A 16,799-nucleotide genomic window follows, 5' to 3' on the forward strand; every position below is an offset into this window, starting at 1 on the left:
GACAGAAGCACAGGGGAAGAAACGAGCCCTGCATTTCTGAACTGATCAGTATATGCAAAAAAGAGTTTGTAAAGGAGCCTCACGGGACCTGAATTTGCATTGGATGAATCCTGGCTGCACACATGGGTGACAACAGCAACAGCACAGTGCAAACAGAAAGAGAAAGGGCAAAAGATCAGGCCCACCGGTTCCTCATGTGGTTTCCTCTCACGCTATCCATCCTGGGGAAACACGTTTCTTTCTTCCTCTGAGGATCATAACTTGAGGCCAGAAATTTGCTGACAGCCTCAAGCCATCCATTTCTTACTGATTCCAAAACACTCTGCCTTTTATTTTTTCTTCTTTTTGCTCTTCTCAAGCTTGATCAGAGCTTGCCTTGAGTGGAAACCCAGGATGATTTAAAAACATCGCTAACAACACAAAACACTGCAGATGGCAGTTCCTTTTCCTCTGTACTGAGCAACCAAAGGGAAATATGTGTGGCACAGAGCGTATCATTTGTAGATCCCAGCATGGTGGCCCTAAGATCTAGTTGCTTGCATAGCAGAACCTCCATGCTTCCAATGGAAATGATAACAACTGTTTTTTTTTTTCCTTCCAGGGGAATTGATCCCTATGATAAGCCAAACACCATATACATTGAACGGCATGAACCCTCTGGTTACTCTACAGTTTTCCGAAGTACAGACTTCTTCCAGTCTCGGGAGAACCAGGAAGTAATCCTCGAGGAAGTGAGAGACTTTCAGCTTCGGGACAAATACATGTTTGCTACAAAGGTTGTGGTGAGTTGCAAGTGCTAAATAACAAATTGCTTTGGGGTTTTCTTTCTGAGGTTTGGCATTCTCTGATCAGGCCGGTGAGTTCACACAAGCAGGGCCTGGATCACCACGGCTGGGGTAGCTTGACCGAAGGGTGCTGGACGGAGATAGGCATTCCCAAAGGGCTTGGAAAGTCCTGGGAGGTCAAGGAGTAGAGAAGCTTAGTCAGCCACTCAGAGTGTCTGTAGGCTCTAAGAATTTGGTTGTTTCCCAGTAGCCAGGCATCCTGGACAAACACACATTTCTTTGAAATCTCAATGAAAAAAATTCGGAAAAGAGGGTTGGGGCTCAGTGTCATTTTTCTTCTATCCCACTGCCTGATTTCCTTTTAATTTAGGCCAATTTCTTTGCAAATTTTGGTCCCATGTTAATTTACATGGCTAATAGAGTGTGTAGTCATTGGAGAGTGGGAGTAAAGTGCTCTAAGAAAAGCAGTAATTAAGCTTCCAGCTGTCAGTAAATAGCTTAACTTTCAGCCTTTGGGAAAATCTTCCCCTTGATTTGATGCATTGGAGCCAGATGCTGAAATGGAGAGCTTGCTCATTTAATAACACAATTGATTATTTAACAGGACCTGCCTTGCAACTGTATGAAGTTGCAGATTGCAATTATACTGCCCTGTGTAAATTAAAAAGCAGGCCTGGTCAAGAGCAGGCTGGGCTACTATCCAGGGGGTGCTATAAGCTTGCTTTCTTAATGGTGGCCACTCGTTGACTTCAGGATGTTGAGGGCCTTTGGTAACTGGGGAATCGCTCTGCTTTCTATCACTGTTAACCTTAACGACTAAAATCAGATGTAATGTTTTCCTCCAGGTTCTCATTTATTTATATGATTGGCAGCTGGCCAACCAGAAACAGGTCAACCCCATTGGGATTTTAGGGTAGAAAGAGGGAAAGCAGGGAGCAAGATTGGAATGAGGAGAGAAGATGGGGATGGCTAAAGGCAAGAGGGGCTTCCCATTACCTAGTTTGCAAAATGTTTTTTTTTTTTTTTTTCTTTAACTATTAAGCTAGGGCAGTTTTTCTTCTGTCAGGCTTCTTGCCTTGAGTTACTCCCTGGGCCATTGCCTTCCTGCTTTACTTGACTCTTTCACACACACACACACTCACTCACTCACATTCCAGCCTAAGAACACAAGCATTCTTGGATTTCCTCAGGCAGGGATGTGGTGGTAAGAAATCAGCCCTGAAGACTGGCACCTCACAACTTCTAGTTGGGCAGTCCTATATCCCAGGATCATCTCCAGTCATCCAGTGTTCATAGGTCTTTTCTGTTTTAGTTTCTTGGGTCTGGATTTTTTTGGTATGATTTTAATTTCTTGATTTTAAAGCACAGTGACTATTCCCAGATTTGTCCTGTGTCAGAACTGAGGTGGAGGGGTATAGTACATTATTCTTAACCCTATTATTTCTGGATCTCACACCCAGAAGTCTAAGTTATATGCCAGCTGGAACTTCCTCTGCCCTTCATTCCGGTCTAACAGCTATGTCTGTTTTCTAGATGTAGGTGATTTGCAGAGTGCTAGTGGTAAGTTTTTTTTTATCATTCCTGGCCAGTGGTAAGATTGGGGCTGTGCCTATTTTGATCATCACTGATATAATACAGTATCTTGCACAATGCTTGATACATAGCAGATGTACAGTAGAGTTGAATGAATGCCATCTTTGCCTGCCTTAATTTAGAAAGCATAGGCTAGTAGATTTTGGGGGGATTTAGGGGTATTAAATTATTGGTACTTTAACAGTCAACTCTCAACTCTTTATTTGGCTTATTTATTTATATTGTATTGGTGGCAAATCTATAGTTACGTGTTGGCTTCTTCTTTCAGCACATGGACGGGCCACCATATCCCAAGGTCAGTGGTATTAGCTAGAGGATCTAGGTAAGATGAGCTAGGCCACTACTTGGAAGTGTTTCTCAGATTGTGCTCTTAGGAGCACCTGCAGCAACATCGCCCAAGCATAGTTGTTACAAATGCAGAGTACAGGCCCAAATGCATTTTTTTCTTCCTTTAGCAGCCCCAGGATGCCTAAGAATCTCTAAAATTTGAGAAACTCCTCCTTGAGGCCTTCTATATGCAGACACTTCTAATAATTGTCAATTATTATCAAGGGAACATTTCTCAATGGATAGGTCGATGAGAAGAAACAACTGGCGATGGATCATAAAATGGCTGTTTTCCTCCATTTTATTACACTAGACTACTAAACCATAAGGACAAACAACATTGGCCTTGGTTGGATAACCTAATCAGTAGGAGTGTTGAGGCTTACAAGTGTAACTCCTTATCTGGGTGTGCCTAGTGCTCAGGATGCCTGGGTTTGGGGAATTCTGTAAAGGTCTGTATAGAAATAGATTCAAATAAAATTTGAAAAGTCAAGGAACTAATTGCAAAACCATAGAAAATTCATTTTGGTCCCTTAACTCTTTTGTTTTCTTCCAGCACTATGAATAATTACAATTCTCTGCAAGTTAGTTTTTTAGAATGTGTGGGGATAGCCATCTGGTTTCTGGGCTAGAGCATGTATCCAAGTCTTCAGAACTTTATGGAGCCTTGTTGGCCAGGCTTTTACTTCATGTGCACATTTTGTCTGATGCCCTTTGGTTTTTTTTATCCAAGTCTAATTTTTTTTTTTTTTGACATGAAGTTCACTTGTCTTAATGGTTTACATCAAAATGATAGGTCCATCTAAACAACAGTGAGGAACCTCTGCAAACTGACATATCAATTTGTTACCTTGGTAATATATAGCTGTTTGGTTCTCTCTGGGAGATGATGATAGTGGCCACAAAGTTGGAGGTAAATGAGGATTAGCTGCTTCTCTGTAGCTTTACTACCAATTTGTCATGAAAAGCCAGGTTTAGACATTTCTTGCACAAATGTATGTCATTAAGCAAGGACACAACGTGTGGGCTTTATGGAGTCTCCTCCCTGTTCCTGTAGGTGATGCAGCTGCACCTTGCATGATGTAGACATAGAATTCTAGAGCGGGAATTGGAAAACTATGCTCCTTCACTGTTTTTATCAGTAGAGTTTCATTGAAACACAGCCATGCTTATCTGCTTATATGTGGTCTATCATTGCTTTCATGTTACAGTGGCAGAATTGAATAGTTGCATAGAGGCAGGATGACTCACAAAGTCCAGAATATTTCTGTATAGACCTTTACAGAAAAAAGTTTACCATCCCCGTTGTAGAGGCAGGATTCTGTTATCCTTTCAATTGGCATTGGACAACCAGAATCCTCTGAGATTGACAAGTCTTAGGCATGAGCCTAAAAGTTCAGATTATAGGCCGCCCTAAATATTTATGCTCTATTCATGCCAGGGTGTTTTCTTTAGGATATTATGGCCAGTTCAGACATCTTGCATGCTACTGATTTCCTTAAAGAGCTCATTTATACTTCACTGCTTAGACCAACTAACCATTAATTTCACTATTAAAAATTAATTTCTAATCTTAATTATGCTAATTTAAAATCTCTAATGTAGATAGAGATTAAATAAAAACTTAGTAATTACCTCTGGATTGTGAGCTTCTACATGAGAAGTTAGCTGACCACTTGGTACTATAATTGAGGTACTAGAATTTCTGCATAACTGACTAAAACCAACTGTTGACAAATTATTTTGATTACGATGTTACTTAAAAGTATGCAAACATAAAGCTAGGTATAAGCATATACTGTTTATAACTTATATACAACAATAAAACCGAAATATATTCACAGATTTAAAGTAAAACTATAATACTAATAAATTTAAAATGAATTTTTATAATACCTGCATTGAGATTTAATTCATATACCATAAAATTCACCCCTTTGAAATGTACAATTCAGTGCTTTCTAATGTATTCACAAGGTTGTATAATGTTCATGACTACCTGATTCCAGAACATTTTCATCACCTTCAAAAAAACTCCATGCCCATTAGCATTACTTCCCATTCCCCTCTCCTCCCAGCCCCTGGCAACCATGACTCTAGTTTCTGCCTTATGGATTTGCCTATTCTAAACATTTCATATAAGGGGAATTATATGATATATGACCTTTTGGACTGCTTTCTTTCAAAGTATAGTGTTCTCAAGTTTCATCTGTGTTGTAGTATGGATTATCAGAATTAATGTGTTTATAAGTTCAGAGCTGCTTTCTTCTGCCAGTTCAGATCTCTTGTTGAACTTCTCTAGTGATTTTTTTTTTCTTTTGAGTTATACTTTTCAACTGAAGAGTTTCAGTTTGTTTCTTTTTTAAAAAATAATTTTCAGTCATAATTTCTTATTTGATTTTCTTTATTTAGTGAGACAATGTTCTTATACTTTCCTTTAATTTTTGAGACATGGTTTTCTTTAGTTCTTTTAACATATTTATCATAGAGGATTTGAATTTTTTTGTCTAAGGCCAGTATCTGGCCTTCCTCAGGAACAGTTTCTGTTGACCCTGTATGTGTGTGTTCTGTATGTTTTTATTGGATATACTTTGCTGTTTGCTTGTCCTGTCATTTTTTTTGTTGTTAATGTCGAAAACCAGACATTTTAAGTGAGATAGTATAGCAACTCCTCATATCAGAGTATCGCCTTCCCAGGGTTTTTGGTTGTTGTTTGTTATTGTTATTGTCGTTGCCTTTCTTGTTTTGTTTTTTGTTTTGTTTTGTTTTGTGAATTTCCTGCATTAGTTTTGTAAAGTTTACATTCTTCATTATGTGTGGCTACTCAAGTGTTTGATATTTAGTTTAGTGGTCAGGTAATGACTGAACAGAGATTTCTTGAAATGCTTTGAGCCAGTAAGCTGAGGCCCTCTGAGCTTGTGTTGAGAGCATGCCTTCAGTGCAATTTGTAGCTCTGCCTTAGCCTTTTCTTCCGACTTGTGCAGAGCCTCAAGGTTATTAGCCAGGCATGAGTGACTGGCCCTTTTTGGTTCTTTCTTGAGTACACACAGCTCTATGTATGTGACCTTATAGATTCCCTGGAATATTTCAGCGCTTATCAAAGCTTCTCATGCATATCTTCTTCCCCTGTTTTTCCTTTCATGCTTTTTAGTTAACCTCTTGTTAGTTTCAAGTGGTAATGCTTATCCGGCGGTTGTGATGTTAAACATTTGTCAGTTGTCATTCTTCCATAAATACCCTGGCTATAGATCTATTTGTACAGTGAGGTAAATCAGGTTATATAAAGAGAAGATCTGAGAATACAACTTTCAAGCAAACTACCAGGCAGGTCAAATAGTGACAGCTCTCTGGCTATGGGACATTTTGGAAGCTCCAAACTTGTTTTATTCTCTCTGGTGGCCGCTAGGCTCCTGTTTTTCACAGCTATTGTAGTTGTGAAGCTGTGGGTTTCCAATACTATTGCAGAGCTAGAGAGAAGGGGATGGGATTAGGGCAAGATAAAACATCACAAAGTTGGGTATTTTTGCTGAGTTTCAGTCATTGTTCTTGAATAAATGCTCCTTGGGTTTTGCAAGCCTTTGTTTAATATTTAGAATTCTGAAAAAGTTGATTTTGAGAATTTCTGTCAAATGTTCTTGTTGCTGTTGCAGATGAATGGATCTTTAGAGTTCCTTACTTTGTTATTCTGGAAGTACTTCCAATTAATATTAACTTCGTAAATTTTTTATTGTGAACATTTTCAAATCTACATAAAAGAATGGTTTATACTGCTGTGACCTCCCCATGTGCCCTCATTCAGCCTCAGTATTACCTGTATTTGCTAATCTTTTTTCAGCTGTCTACCCACTAATTTTTTCCTGGAATATTTTAAAACTAATTCCAGATATATCATTTTGCCTATAAATATTTAAGTATAAATTACATTAATGTGGATAATGGAGTTTGCTGAAACTTTGTTACTGCTTCAAAGGAGAAGGTGGTAGCGAATGCTACAGCCCAGGTGCTTCTGAATTGGTGTTCTTGTCCACTACCTGCCTTGGGATCCCTCATTCTCTCACCAGTTTTTTTTCTGAGAAACTTTTAGTTGAATAGCTCACTGTGACATCCTTTGTCCTTTGCTTGGCAATGTGTCATTTGTTTAGTTTCTTCCTGCTCTTTTCTCTTTGACCTCTCCTTTCTTTTTATTATTGACATAATCTCAAACATAAGTGTAAATGTACTCTCCGAAATTTGGGTCATTCAGTACTTACATTAATTTATTTTTACTCACCAGAAATGAAGATGCCAAATGAAAAATTTTTAATCATGAATTCTAGATCCTATAATATTGCCATATATATTAAAATGTTTAAATAATTCCTAGTTGTGAAATTATATGTGCTTGGTAGATGTATTAACTGGTGTGCCTTTTAGGAAAGCCATTTATAATATCTATCAAAAATGAAAATTTTGACCTAGGAATTTTAAGAATGCATCTGCAAACATTCCTGTGTAGTTCTGAAAGAGGTATTATATACAAGTACGTTCATTGAAGAGTGCTTTTGGAAATAACCTAAATGTCCATCAAAAGCTGTTAAATGAAAGCTGTCTAAGATTTACTGTTAAGGAAAAAAGTTAAATTATAGAACAGTTAGATAGTCTGGTAATGAAAAAAGTTGAGTCGCACAACAATATTTTTATCATGATCCAATTTATATATGAAAAATAAAATTGCTTGTATGAATTTAGCATTGTGTTAGGCTACTAGATATAAAAGTGGCTTAACCAATCAATGCTGCTTGAAAGATAGGCAATCTAGGGCTATGTTGGTATCTTGGTGTTATTGGGGACCTAGGCCTCTATCTTTCTGTTCTATCATCCTAAGTAGTGATTTCTATTCTCAAGGTCCCCTCGTGGTCCAAGATATTTGTACTAACTTTCTAGTCTTTATTGGCTTTAGGAAGAATAAAGACAGAGAGGTCAAAACAGAACTCCTTTAGCTGATTCATTCCCTTTAAACAGCCTTCCTAGAAACCCAGTACAGCACTTCTGTTTATATCTCATTGATTAGTACTGAGTCACATGACCACATATAGTTGCACAAAAGGAAGAGAACCCTAGTCTTTTAGAGTAGAGAGTAGGGGGCAGAACTTTTGCATTTTACCTAATATCTACCTGTGATGTTGGATGTTTTACATAAGCATGTTTTAGTTTTATAATAACAATAAAGAACAACTCAACAACAAAAACCCAAGGTTTATTAAGAAAAATATTAGGGCTTTACAATACATCTTATTTTCAGTAGTGTGCCATAGTTTAGTTGTTAATATTTTTTTACTGCAGTAAAATATTATAATAACTCTTTAAGAATACATTATGAGTGAGCCTAAATTACCCAGGTTTAGGACCATTCTCCTGGAAGGCAGTGGGATGAATATGTTTCAAGGTTCTTTGTTCTTTCCTTTTCTTTTCTCTTTTTTTTAATGACTTGTATTCTGTGATTTTTTTCATTTATAGAGTAAGACCAGCCTTGGTATACATTCTCAATTCTCAGGCCTCCCAGCAGCACTCATTATGAACATTTAACTCATGATCAGTCTGGGGGTCATTAAGAAAAATGACTTCTTTTTAAGGTATAACCACAGTAAGAAGTAGTGAAAAAATATAAAACATAAAAGTATGTGTTTCATTGATATCTGTGTATTTGTATATATTCATAAGAATTCACATAGATTGACTTAAACTATCATCTGACTTTTGTACATAGCTACAAAATTTTATTGACTTAAGGAGGACTTTTGGAATTTATAAATATTTTAATGGAAACCATTTTCTCATTCAGGTAAAACGTTTTTCATTTTTAATAGGTTCATCATTTCCTACAGTCCCATACTAAGTACAAGCTATTAACATGGTTTTTAGGGTGCCATTTTGCAATAGCAGTCTTCTATACTTCTCTATCTTGCTTCTTTAAAACAAACTACTTTTAACCATTTGTTCAGTTGTGGTTTGAATACACACACACACACACACACACACATAAACTGCTCAAACGAATCAAAAATAACTTCATGTTCATCAGCTTGCAGTTCATATAGTATTTATTGGGCATGCATGAGCACAGAGTATTCAGTTGTTATTTTATAGTTAAGAGAAATTGATACATTCTTTACTCTATAGGAATTCAAAATCTATAATAAATAGTAGCAACATAACCAAGGATAAAGGAAGCCCTTCTGGATAGGGATCTCAACATTCTAATGCATATAATAGTCATGTGTGTGATTATGTCTACATGAGGGTGTGCCTCCCTCTTAGAAGTGCAAAACTACATAGCGCCTTTATAGTGCTTCTTATTCTTTTTTGAATCATCGATCCTTTTGAGAATCTGGTAAAAGATATAGATCCTTCCTAGCACAATGAGTGCATCTACACAAAAATATTGCATATATATTTACAGGGTTCCTGGACCCTTTAAACCCTTCCATACAGAAGCCCTAATCCAAATTAGCTTTTGCAGATGAATAAAATGAGACCTTGAGAGATTCATTGATTTCCTCTTAATCTAGTGCTTTTATATACATTTTTAAGATTTCAGCCATGGTTTAATATCTCTGAAATGCAATGTGATATGGTCAACATTATGTGGAATACTCTGTACTCAACCAAAGAAAACATATTCTAGCAAAAGACCTTAATTAATGAGAATTATTAAAAGATTGAAAATTTAGTCTATGGCCATGCTACCCTGAACAAGCCTGATCCCGTCTGATCTCAAAAGCTAAGCAGGGTCGAGCCTGGTTAGTACTTGAATGGGAGATCACCTAGGAAGACCAGACACTGTAGGCATAAAAAATTAAAAAAATAAGGGATTGTAAGCTGACAAGGTCTTTACAGTCTGTGAGGTCAACTAAGGGTTGCCTCGCCTAAAAAAAATAAAAAAATAAAAAAAAAAGGAAAAAAGAAAAATTGAATCAATGAAAATTCTCTCAACTCGGTGCACATAAAAGCCTTGTAACTCCAGTGTCCTTATAATATGAAAAAAGGAGTAGAAAGAAATGAGAATATGTTTGTGTGCATGGCGTGTAGCTGATCTCACCCTGTGGTGGTTTTGGGGCTGTTGACTCTGCTCCACCTTCCAAAAGGTCTCTTCAGCTTCGTCATACAGTCTTTTTCTTTTCGCTCTCTGCTTAAGCTTTGGCAGCCTCCATCCTCCTACCTACGCCCAAGTTCTTGAATCATACATACCATTGTCTTTCCTCCTCATCTAACATCCAGGGAGTATTTAGAATCTATTGCAGACTGGGTATCTAAGATAAAGCAGTACAGCCCAAACTGTCCCGTGACAACAGATGTTCCAAATTGTGCATTGGCAGTCATATTCTATTTTGTTTTTAGAAGAATCAGAGGGGTTTGACTTTTCCATTTCCTTTTTCACTTATTTTGTGTGGCTGTAATGTGGCACAATTGATTTTTTTCTCTTCCTTGGCAGCATCTCTTGGGCAGTCAACATCCACCTTCCGTGCAGCTTTGGGTTTCTTTTGGCCGAAAGCCCATGCGAGCAGCCCAGTTTGTCACAAGACATCCTATTAATGTGAGTGGGGTTCGCTTGGGGGTGGGACGAGGTGTCAGTGTACCCATTGCAGAGGTCAAGAAAAGGGTGTTGTGGGACTGTCCTGGGTGAATATTTGACTACATTCCCTGAAGTCCCTTTCCAGATAGGTCTCTAGAGAGAGGGCCATTATGCTTTGGGCATCTTGGTCTGTTTTTTTCCCTCATCATTGTTTGAAGTAGAACTGAATGGGAGCCTTAATTTGCTTTAAGTGGAGTAGGATTGGCAGAGAGGTTTAGAGGCAGAGTCACTGGACCCAGTGTGCTGGTACTGAAGGGCTAGGAGTTAGTGACAACAGCAGTTGTTTAAGTATCTGCTGTGTTGCTCACAGATGGCTAGGTTTGTAAAAGGTGTAGGATTTGGGTCCTACCTTTTTCATACAAGTAGGTTGGAGAGACTGAGAACTAAGCAGAGGAAGAACCATATGTAGTCACATTCAGTCTGTGTTATAACTTAGAGATTGATGAGAAAGATCAGTGTGGGCTGGAGTCATCAAAGAAGTGGTCACAGGGAGGAGGTGGCATTTGAAACCTTTGACACTAGTGGTTGGTATGGTGGAAGTTTAGTAGCTCAGAGGAGTATATGATAGAAAACACTCTTGTCAGTTCTTTGCTTTCTATGGGTTCCACCTTCCTTTAGTCACCTTGGAAAATAAAAAGGAAAGGAAATGCACGTTAATCTATACTGTACTTTGTACTAATGATAGGTCTTATGGGAAAAAAATAGGAGATTTTATTAACTAAAAAGAGGTTTTTCGGTCATTTATGGAGTTCAGTGGCCTATTCTTATTTCGTGTCCCATTTTCCAATAGAGGGCCTACCTAGTTCCAGCTGTAGAGCCCCCTCAGGTTCTCCAAAGGGAAATCCAGCCAGGCTTCTTTGCCAAGACTGGGGAGCTTTCTGTGGGTTTCAGGCCCACATTTGTCACTGAGACTTTGGGACGACATCGCTTTAGTATATATAGGGAAAGCCAAGAGGACGTATGCTTTTTTTGACCTAATGTATTTTTTGATTTTTGATTCCAAAGGAATATTACATCGCAGATGCCTCTGAGGACCAGGTATTTGTGTGTGTCAATCATGGTAACAACCGCACCAACTTACACATCTCAGAGGCAGAGGGGCTGAAGTTCTCCCTGTCCTTGGAGAACATACTCTATTATAGCCCAGGAGGGGCTGGCAGTGACACCCTGGTGAGGTAAGGCGTGCAGGGGTTCCCCACGGCTTCCCCAGATGAACACGACCATTGACCTCAAGTGGTGGTTTTTAGCAATAGCTGTACATTTAGACTCACTGGGATGTTTTTAGAAACCTCACACCTGGCTCATGTTCTTGGAGATGACAGTTTAACTGGTTTGGGGTGTGGCTGGTGTGTGAGGATTTTAAAAAGCTCCCTAGGTGATTTTTATGTGATGACAAAGCTGAGCACTGACATTTAGAGTTTCAGATGCTCTGTCAACCTCTCTCTTTGGTTCCTTTCATTTAGTCATCTGGTTTTTGTGCAAGGTGTTGTTCTGTGGGTATCTGTGGAAAGATACCAATGTCATTGATACTTTATCAGTAAATCGCATGCTTGGGATTGTTCTATAATGGGCATTCTCTAGGCTGTGGAACAGTCTGGGGTTTGGGAGAGATCAATGCCATGAATTTGTGGGTGGTACTGTGGTCCCTCAGTGCCACCAGTTCACTTATTCTTATTTGTTGTGTGACAAACCAGGTGTCTGTGATTAGGATCACTCTTTGCTCTTGTAAAGAGCCGTCTGGTGAAGCTGACTGGTCTTTAGTGAGGTCTGGCTCTAAGGCCATGACCACTGGTTCATAGGGTATGTAACTACTATCTACTGTCTCTCCTCATGCTGGCAGTTCATTTAGTCATCAGTTCATTCAGCGAGTATGCTGCTGCTCTATGCCAGACCTTGTTCCAGGTACAGCAATAAAATAATTTATACAGCAATGAAAAATCAGAATAAAGTCCCTGTTCCATGGAACTTTTGTTCTAATTAAGGGAAGACAGAATATAAACAAATATGTAATCTGCCTGGTCATGGTGAGTGCCAAAGAAAGTAAGAGGACAGGAGTTTATGAGGGTGTTGTTTTATATCAGCTGATCGTGGAAAGCTGCTCCAGGAGGGTCACATTAGAGCAGGAGCCTGACTTTCACGAGGGAAGGAGCCAGGCAGATACCCGGGGCAGGTTGAAGGAACAGCAGGCACAGTGACCCTAATGTGGGACTTTGTTGGTTTATTTTAGGAACAATGAGGCCAGGATGGATCAAACAGTTGAAGGAGGGGAGAGAGAATCCAAAAGACAGGATCCAAGAGAGCAGGGCTCAGATTATATAGGGCCTTTAAGGGCATGGAAAAAAATTTGTTTTTCTTCTAAGTGGGATGGAGGCATTTATCCAGAAGATGGACATCATTTTATTTAACCTATTACATTTTTTACCATTTAAAAAATTGTGAATTGCGTTATATAAAGTGTATACAACATATATGGATAGTGTTATAAATAATTTTAAGGGAACGCCCATGGACTTACCTTTTAAAAAAGCTTTCCTTGATGCTGTGTGGAAATTATACCCGTCGAGGGGACAAAAATGGAGTTGCAGAAATCCAGGCCTTGCATATTCTTGCCTCCTTTGTCATAGATTAATGACCATATAGTCATTGGTTTGTTTCTAGTCTCTATTTTTGTTCCATCAATCTATGTGTCTGTTTTTATGCCGGTACAATGCTGTTTTTATTGGTATGGCCTTGTAGTATAGTTTGATATCAGGGAGCATATTCTGATTTTGTTTTTCTTTCTCAAGATTGCTTTGGCTCTTCAGGTCTTTTATGGTCCCATATAAGTTTTAGGATTATTTGTTCTAGTTCTGTGAAAAATGCCATTGGTATTTTGATAGGGATTACATCGAATGTGTAGATTGCTTTGGGTAGTATGGACATTTTAACAATGTTAGTTCCTCTTATCCATGAGCACAGTATATGCTTCCATTTATTTGTATCTTCTTCAGTTTTTTTCTTCAGTGTCTTATAATTTTCTGAGTACAGGTCTTTTACATTGTTGGTTAAATTTATTCCTAGGTATTTTGTATTTTTTGATTCTATTGTAAATGAGGTTGTTTTCTTAACTTCTCTTTCTGACATTTCATTATTGGCAACCAATTTCCAAATATTAATTTTGTGTCCTGCTACTTTACTGGATAGATTTATTATTTCTAATAGTTTTTATTGGATTCTTTAGGGTTCTCTATATATAGTATCATGTCATCTGCAAATAGTGACAGTTTTACTTTTTCCTTTCCAGTCTGGATGCCTTTTATTTCTCTTTCTTGTCTGATTGCTGTGGTTAGAACTTGCAATATTATCTTGAATAGAAGTGGTAAAAGTATACATGCTTGTCTGTTCTTGATTTTAAGGAAAACGATTGTAGCTTTTCACTGTTGAGTATAATGTTCACTGTGGGTTTGTCATATATGGCCTTTATTATGTTGAGGTATGTTTCCTTTATTCCCACTTTGCTGAGAGTTTTTATTATAAATTGATGCTGGATTTTTTCAAGTGCTTTTTTTGCATCTATTGATAATGATCATGTTTTTTATCCTTCATTTTGTTTATGTGGTTAATTGATTTGTGGATGTTAAATCAACCTTGTGTCTGAGGAATAAATCACACTTGATTATGGTGATCTTTTTAATGTATTGCTGAATTCAGTTTGCTAATATTTTATTGAGGATTTTTGCATCAATGTTTATTAGAGATATTGATCTATAATTTTTGTGAGTGTGTCTGTGTGTGTGTGTGTGTGTGAGTGTGTGATATCTTTGTGTGGTTTTAGAATCAGGGTAATGCTAGCCTTGTAAAATGAACTTGGGAACCTTCCCTCCTATTTAATTTTTAAGAATGGTTTGATCTGAAGTGAGTCTCTTGTAGACAGCATATGTAAGGGTCTTGTTTTCTTATCCATTCAGCCACCTTATGTCTTTTGATTGAAGCATTTAATCCATTTACATTGAAAGTAATTATTGATAGGTTTGTAGTTATTTCTTCTCTATTATTCATATTTTTGATATTTTTTTCTTCTTCTCAAAGAAGTCCCTCTAACATTTCTTGAAATACTGGTTTCGTGGCGATGAACTCCTTTAGCTTTTTCTTGTCTGAGAAGCTTTTAATCTCTCTTTTGATTCTTAATGATAGTCTTGCTGAGTAGAGTAATCTTGGTTGTAGGTCCTACCTTTTTATTACTTTGAACATTTTGTGAGAATTCCTGCTTGCCTGCAATGTTTCTGTGGAGAAATCAACTAACAATCTTATTGGTACTCTGTTGTACATAACTAACTGCTTTTCTCTTGCTGATTTTGAGATTCTCTCCTTTTACCTTTGGTTTTTCATTATAATGTGTCTTGGTGTGGGCCTCTTTGGGTTCATCTTGTTTGGGACTCTCTGGGCTTCCTGGACTGGTATATTTATTTCCTATGCCAGGTTAGGGTAGTTTTCAGTCATTATTTCTTCAAATAGGTTTTTAATCCTTTGCTCTTTCTCTTCTCCTTCTGGTACCTCAATGATATGAATGTTAGTATACTATATTGTTCCAGAGGTCCCTTAAACTGTCCTTATGTTTTTTTCTTTAAAAAATTTTTTTTCTCTGTTCTATTTGAGTGTTTTATGCTACTTTGTCTTCCAGATCATTGAATTGATTCCCTGCTTTACTTAGTTTACTGTTGATTCCATCTAATGTATTCTTCATTTCTATCTAGTTCTTTTTTTATGGTTTCTATCTCTTTGTCAAAGTTCTCACTGAGTTCAACTACTCTTTTCCTAGATGCATTGAGAATCCTTATGAACAGTGTTTTGAACTCTGTATTTGGTAGATTCCTTGCCTTTATTTTATTTAGCTCTTTTTATGGAGTTTTGTCCTGTTTTTCCATTTGGAACGTGTATTCGTGTCTCCTCATTTTGTGTGCCTCTCTGTGTTTGTTTGTATGTAGTAGGTAGAGCTGCTGTGTCTCCTAGTCTTGGCAGAGTGGCCTGAGTAGTAGGTGTCTAGTGGGGCCCAGTGTCTCAGTCTCCCTGGCCACTTGAGCTGGGTGTTCCAGGGATGTCACTTGTATCGGTTATATATGGCCTCCTGTTGTACTTGAGCTTTGATTGACGTTGGCACATCAGTGGGTGGGATTGACCCTCAGGCTGACTGAAAACTGCTCTTGACTACAGCAGACAAGCTGTTGTGCAGGGGCTGCCCTTCCAAAATGGAATTCCATTTAGCTGGACTCTGGTGCCTGACAAGTTTTCCCTTTGATTTGTCATTTGTGGAGCTAATTAGATGGTGATCTGGTGTGGCCAGAAGCCAGCCACTGGATGTGTTGGTTTCGAGGTCTCTTGGTAGGGGCTATGGTATAGGCCCAGGTCAGCCACTGCCCATCTTTAGCTTAGGACTACTTGGTAGGAATTACAAAGTGATCTGTGGCTCATAGCTGCCTGTGCTGGGCTTGCAGGTGCCTGGGAGAGGCTGTGCTGTGTGACAAGTTTGGCTGTCACTAGTGCCAGGCTTGGGGCCCCTTAGTAATAGGTACAGGGTTTGCTGAGTCCAGTCACTGCTTGTTTGAAGTTTGTGGAACTTTGAGAAATTTTAGGAAAGTCCACAGCATTATCTGAGGCTGGCTGCTGGTAAGGAATAGCTGCTGAAAGAGGTTTGGGCAGGTGCACAAACTGGGTGGGGCAGGGTCTCAAGGAATCACCATGTTTTTGGTTGGGCTTGCTTATCATGGTTGAAAGAGACTCAGATTTGGCACCCACTCATCTGTGCTTGCTGACTGTGTTGGAGGGAGGGCTCGACAAAGGAACAATGGTGTCTGTGAGCACCTAAGTCCTAGAGAGATTTGCCCCTCCAGCCCTTCCCCTGAAGCCAGACAATTCAGTTCCTCCCAGTACATCCCTGGTGCTTTTTTGGGTTTCTGTCCCTTTACTGGTGCTTAGGGTGAGTTTTTGTGAGTGAGTGACCATACTCAGACCCTTTAAGAGGGCACCTGGGCTTCCAGCAGCCCTCTGTCTCAACTGGACAGGTTCCCTGCTAATTTTCACAGCCAGATGTTGTGGGAAATCCTCTTCCTGGAACTGATGCTCTGGGCTAGGGAGGCTAGTATGGGGCTGGGACCCCTCTCTTCTCAAGGGGGACCTCCACAGCCAAGATATTCCTCCTGATTCTTACCCACCACTGGGGTATGGCTCAGCCCATTTCGTGTCTCTGCCCCTCCTACTGATATCGACATGGCTTCTTTATATTTAGTTAGAGGAATTTTGTTCAGCTGGTCTTCAGGTGGTTTTCAATTATGGTTGTTCTGAAATTTAGTTGTAATTTTGATGGTTGTGGGCAGAGGTTAACACAGTGTTTTCCTGCTCTGCCGTCTTGACTGGAAGTTCATCTTTTATTCCTTACGTTTTTCCCCCCAGTATAGGCTGACAGGTTATTTATTATTTCATGTGTTATAATGTGTTATAAACCATTC

General features: G+C 38.7%; 1 protein-coding gene and 1 pseudogene across 1 annotated transcript in view; both read left to right on the forward strand.

Annotated features, from left to right (window-relative positions):
• Positions 1-16,799, forward strand: part of SORL1 (sortilin related receptor 1) — a 152,025-nt gene that overhangs the window by 34,323 nt on the left and 100,903 nt on the right. The window contains exons 6-8 of the mRNA XM_006925247.3: positions 602-782; positions 10,177-10,278; positions 11,323-11,492. Of these exons, the coding sequence (XP_006925309.1) occupies positions 602-782; positions 10,177-10,278; positions 11,323-11,492 (453 nt within the window). The remainder of the gene's footprint in view (positions 1-601; positions 783-10,176; positions 10,279-11,322; positions 11,493-16,799) is intronic.
• On the forward strand, positions 9,415-9,533 carry LOC112473521 (annotated as a pseudogene).

Source organism: Pteropus alecto, unplaced genomic scaffold (genome assembly GCF_000325575.1).
Source record: "Pteropus alecto unplaced genomic scaffold, ASM32557v1 scaffold479, whole genome shotgun sequence".
Classification (NCBI taxonomy): Eukaryota; Metazoa; Chordata; class Mammalia; order Chiroptera; family Pteropodidae; genus Pteropus; species Pteropus alecto.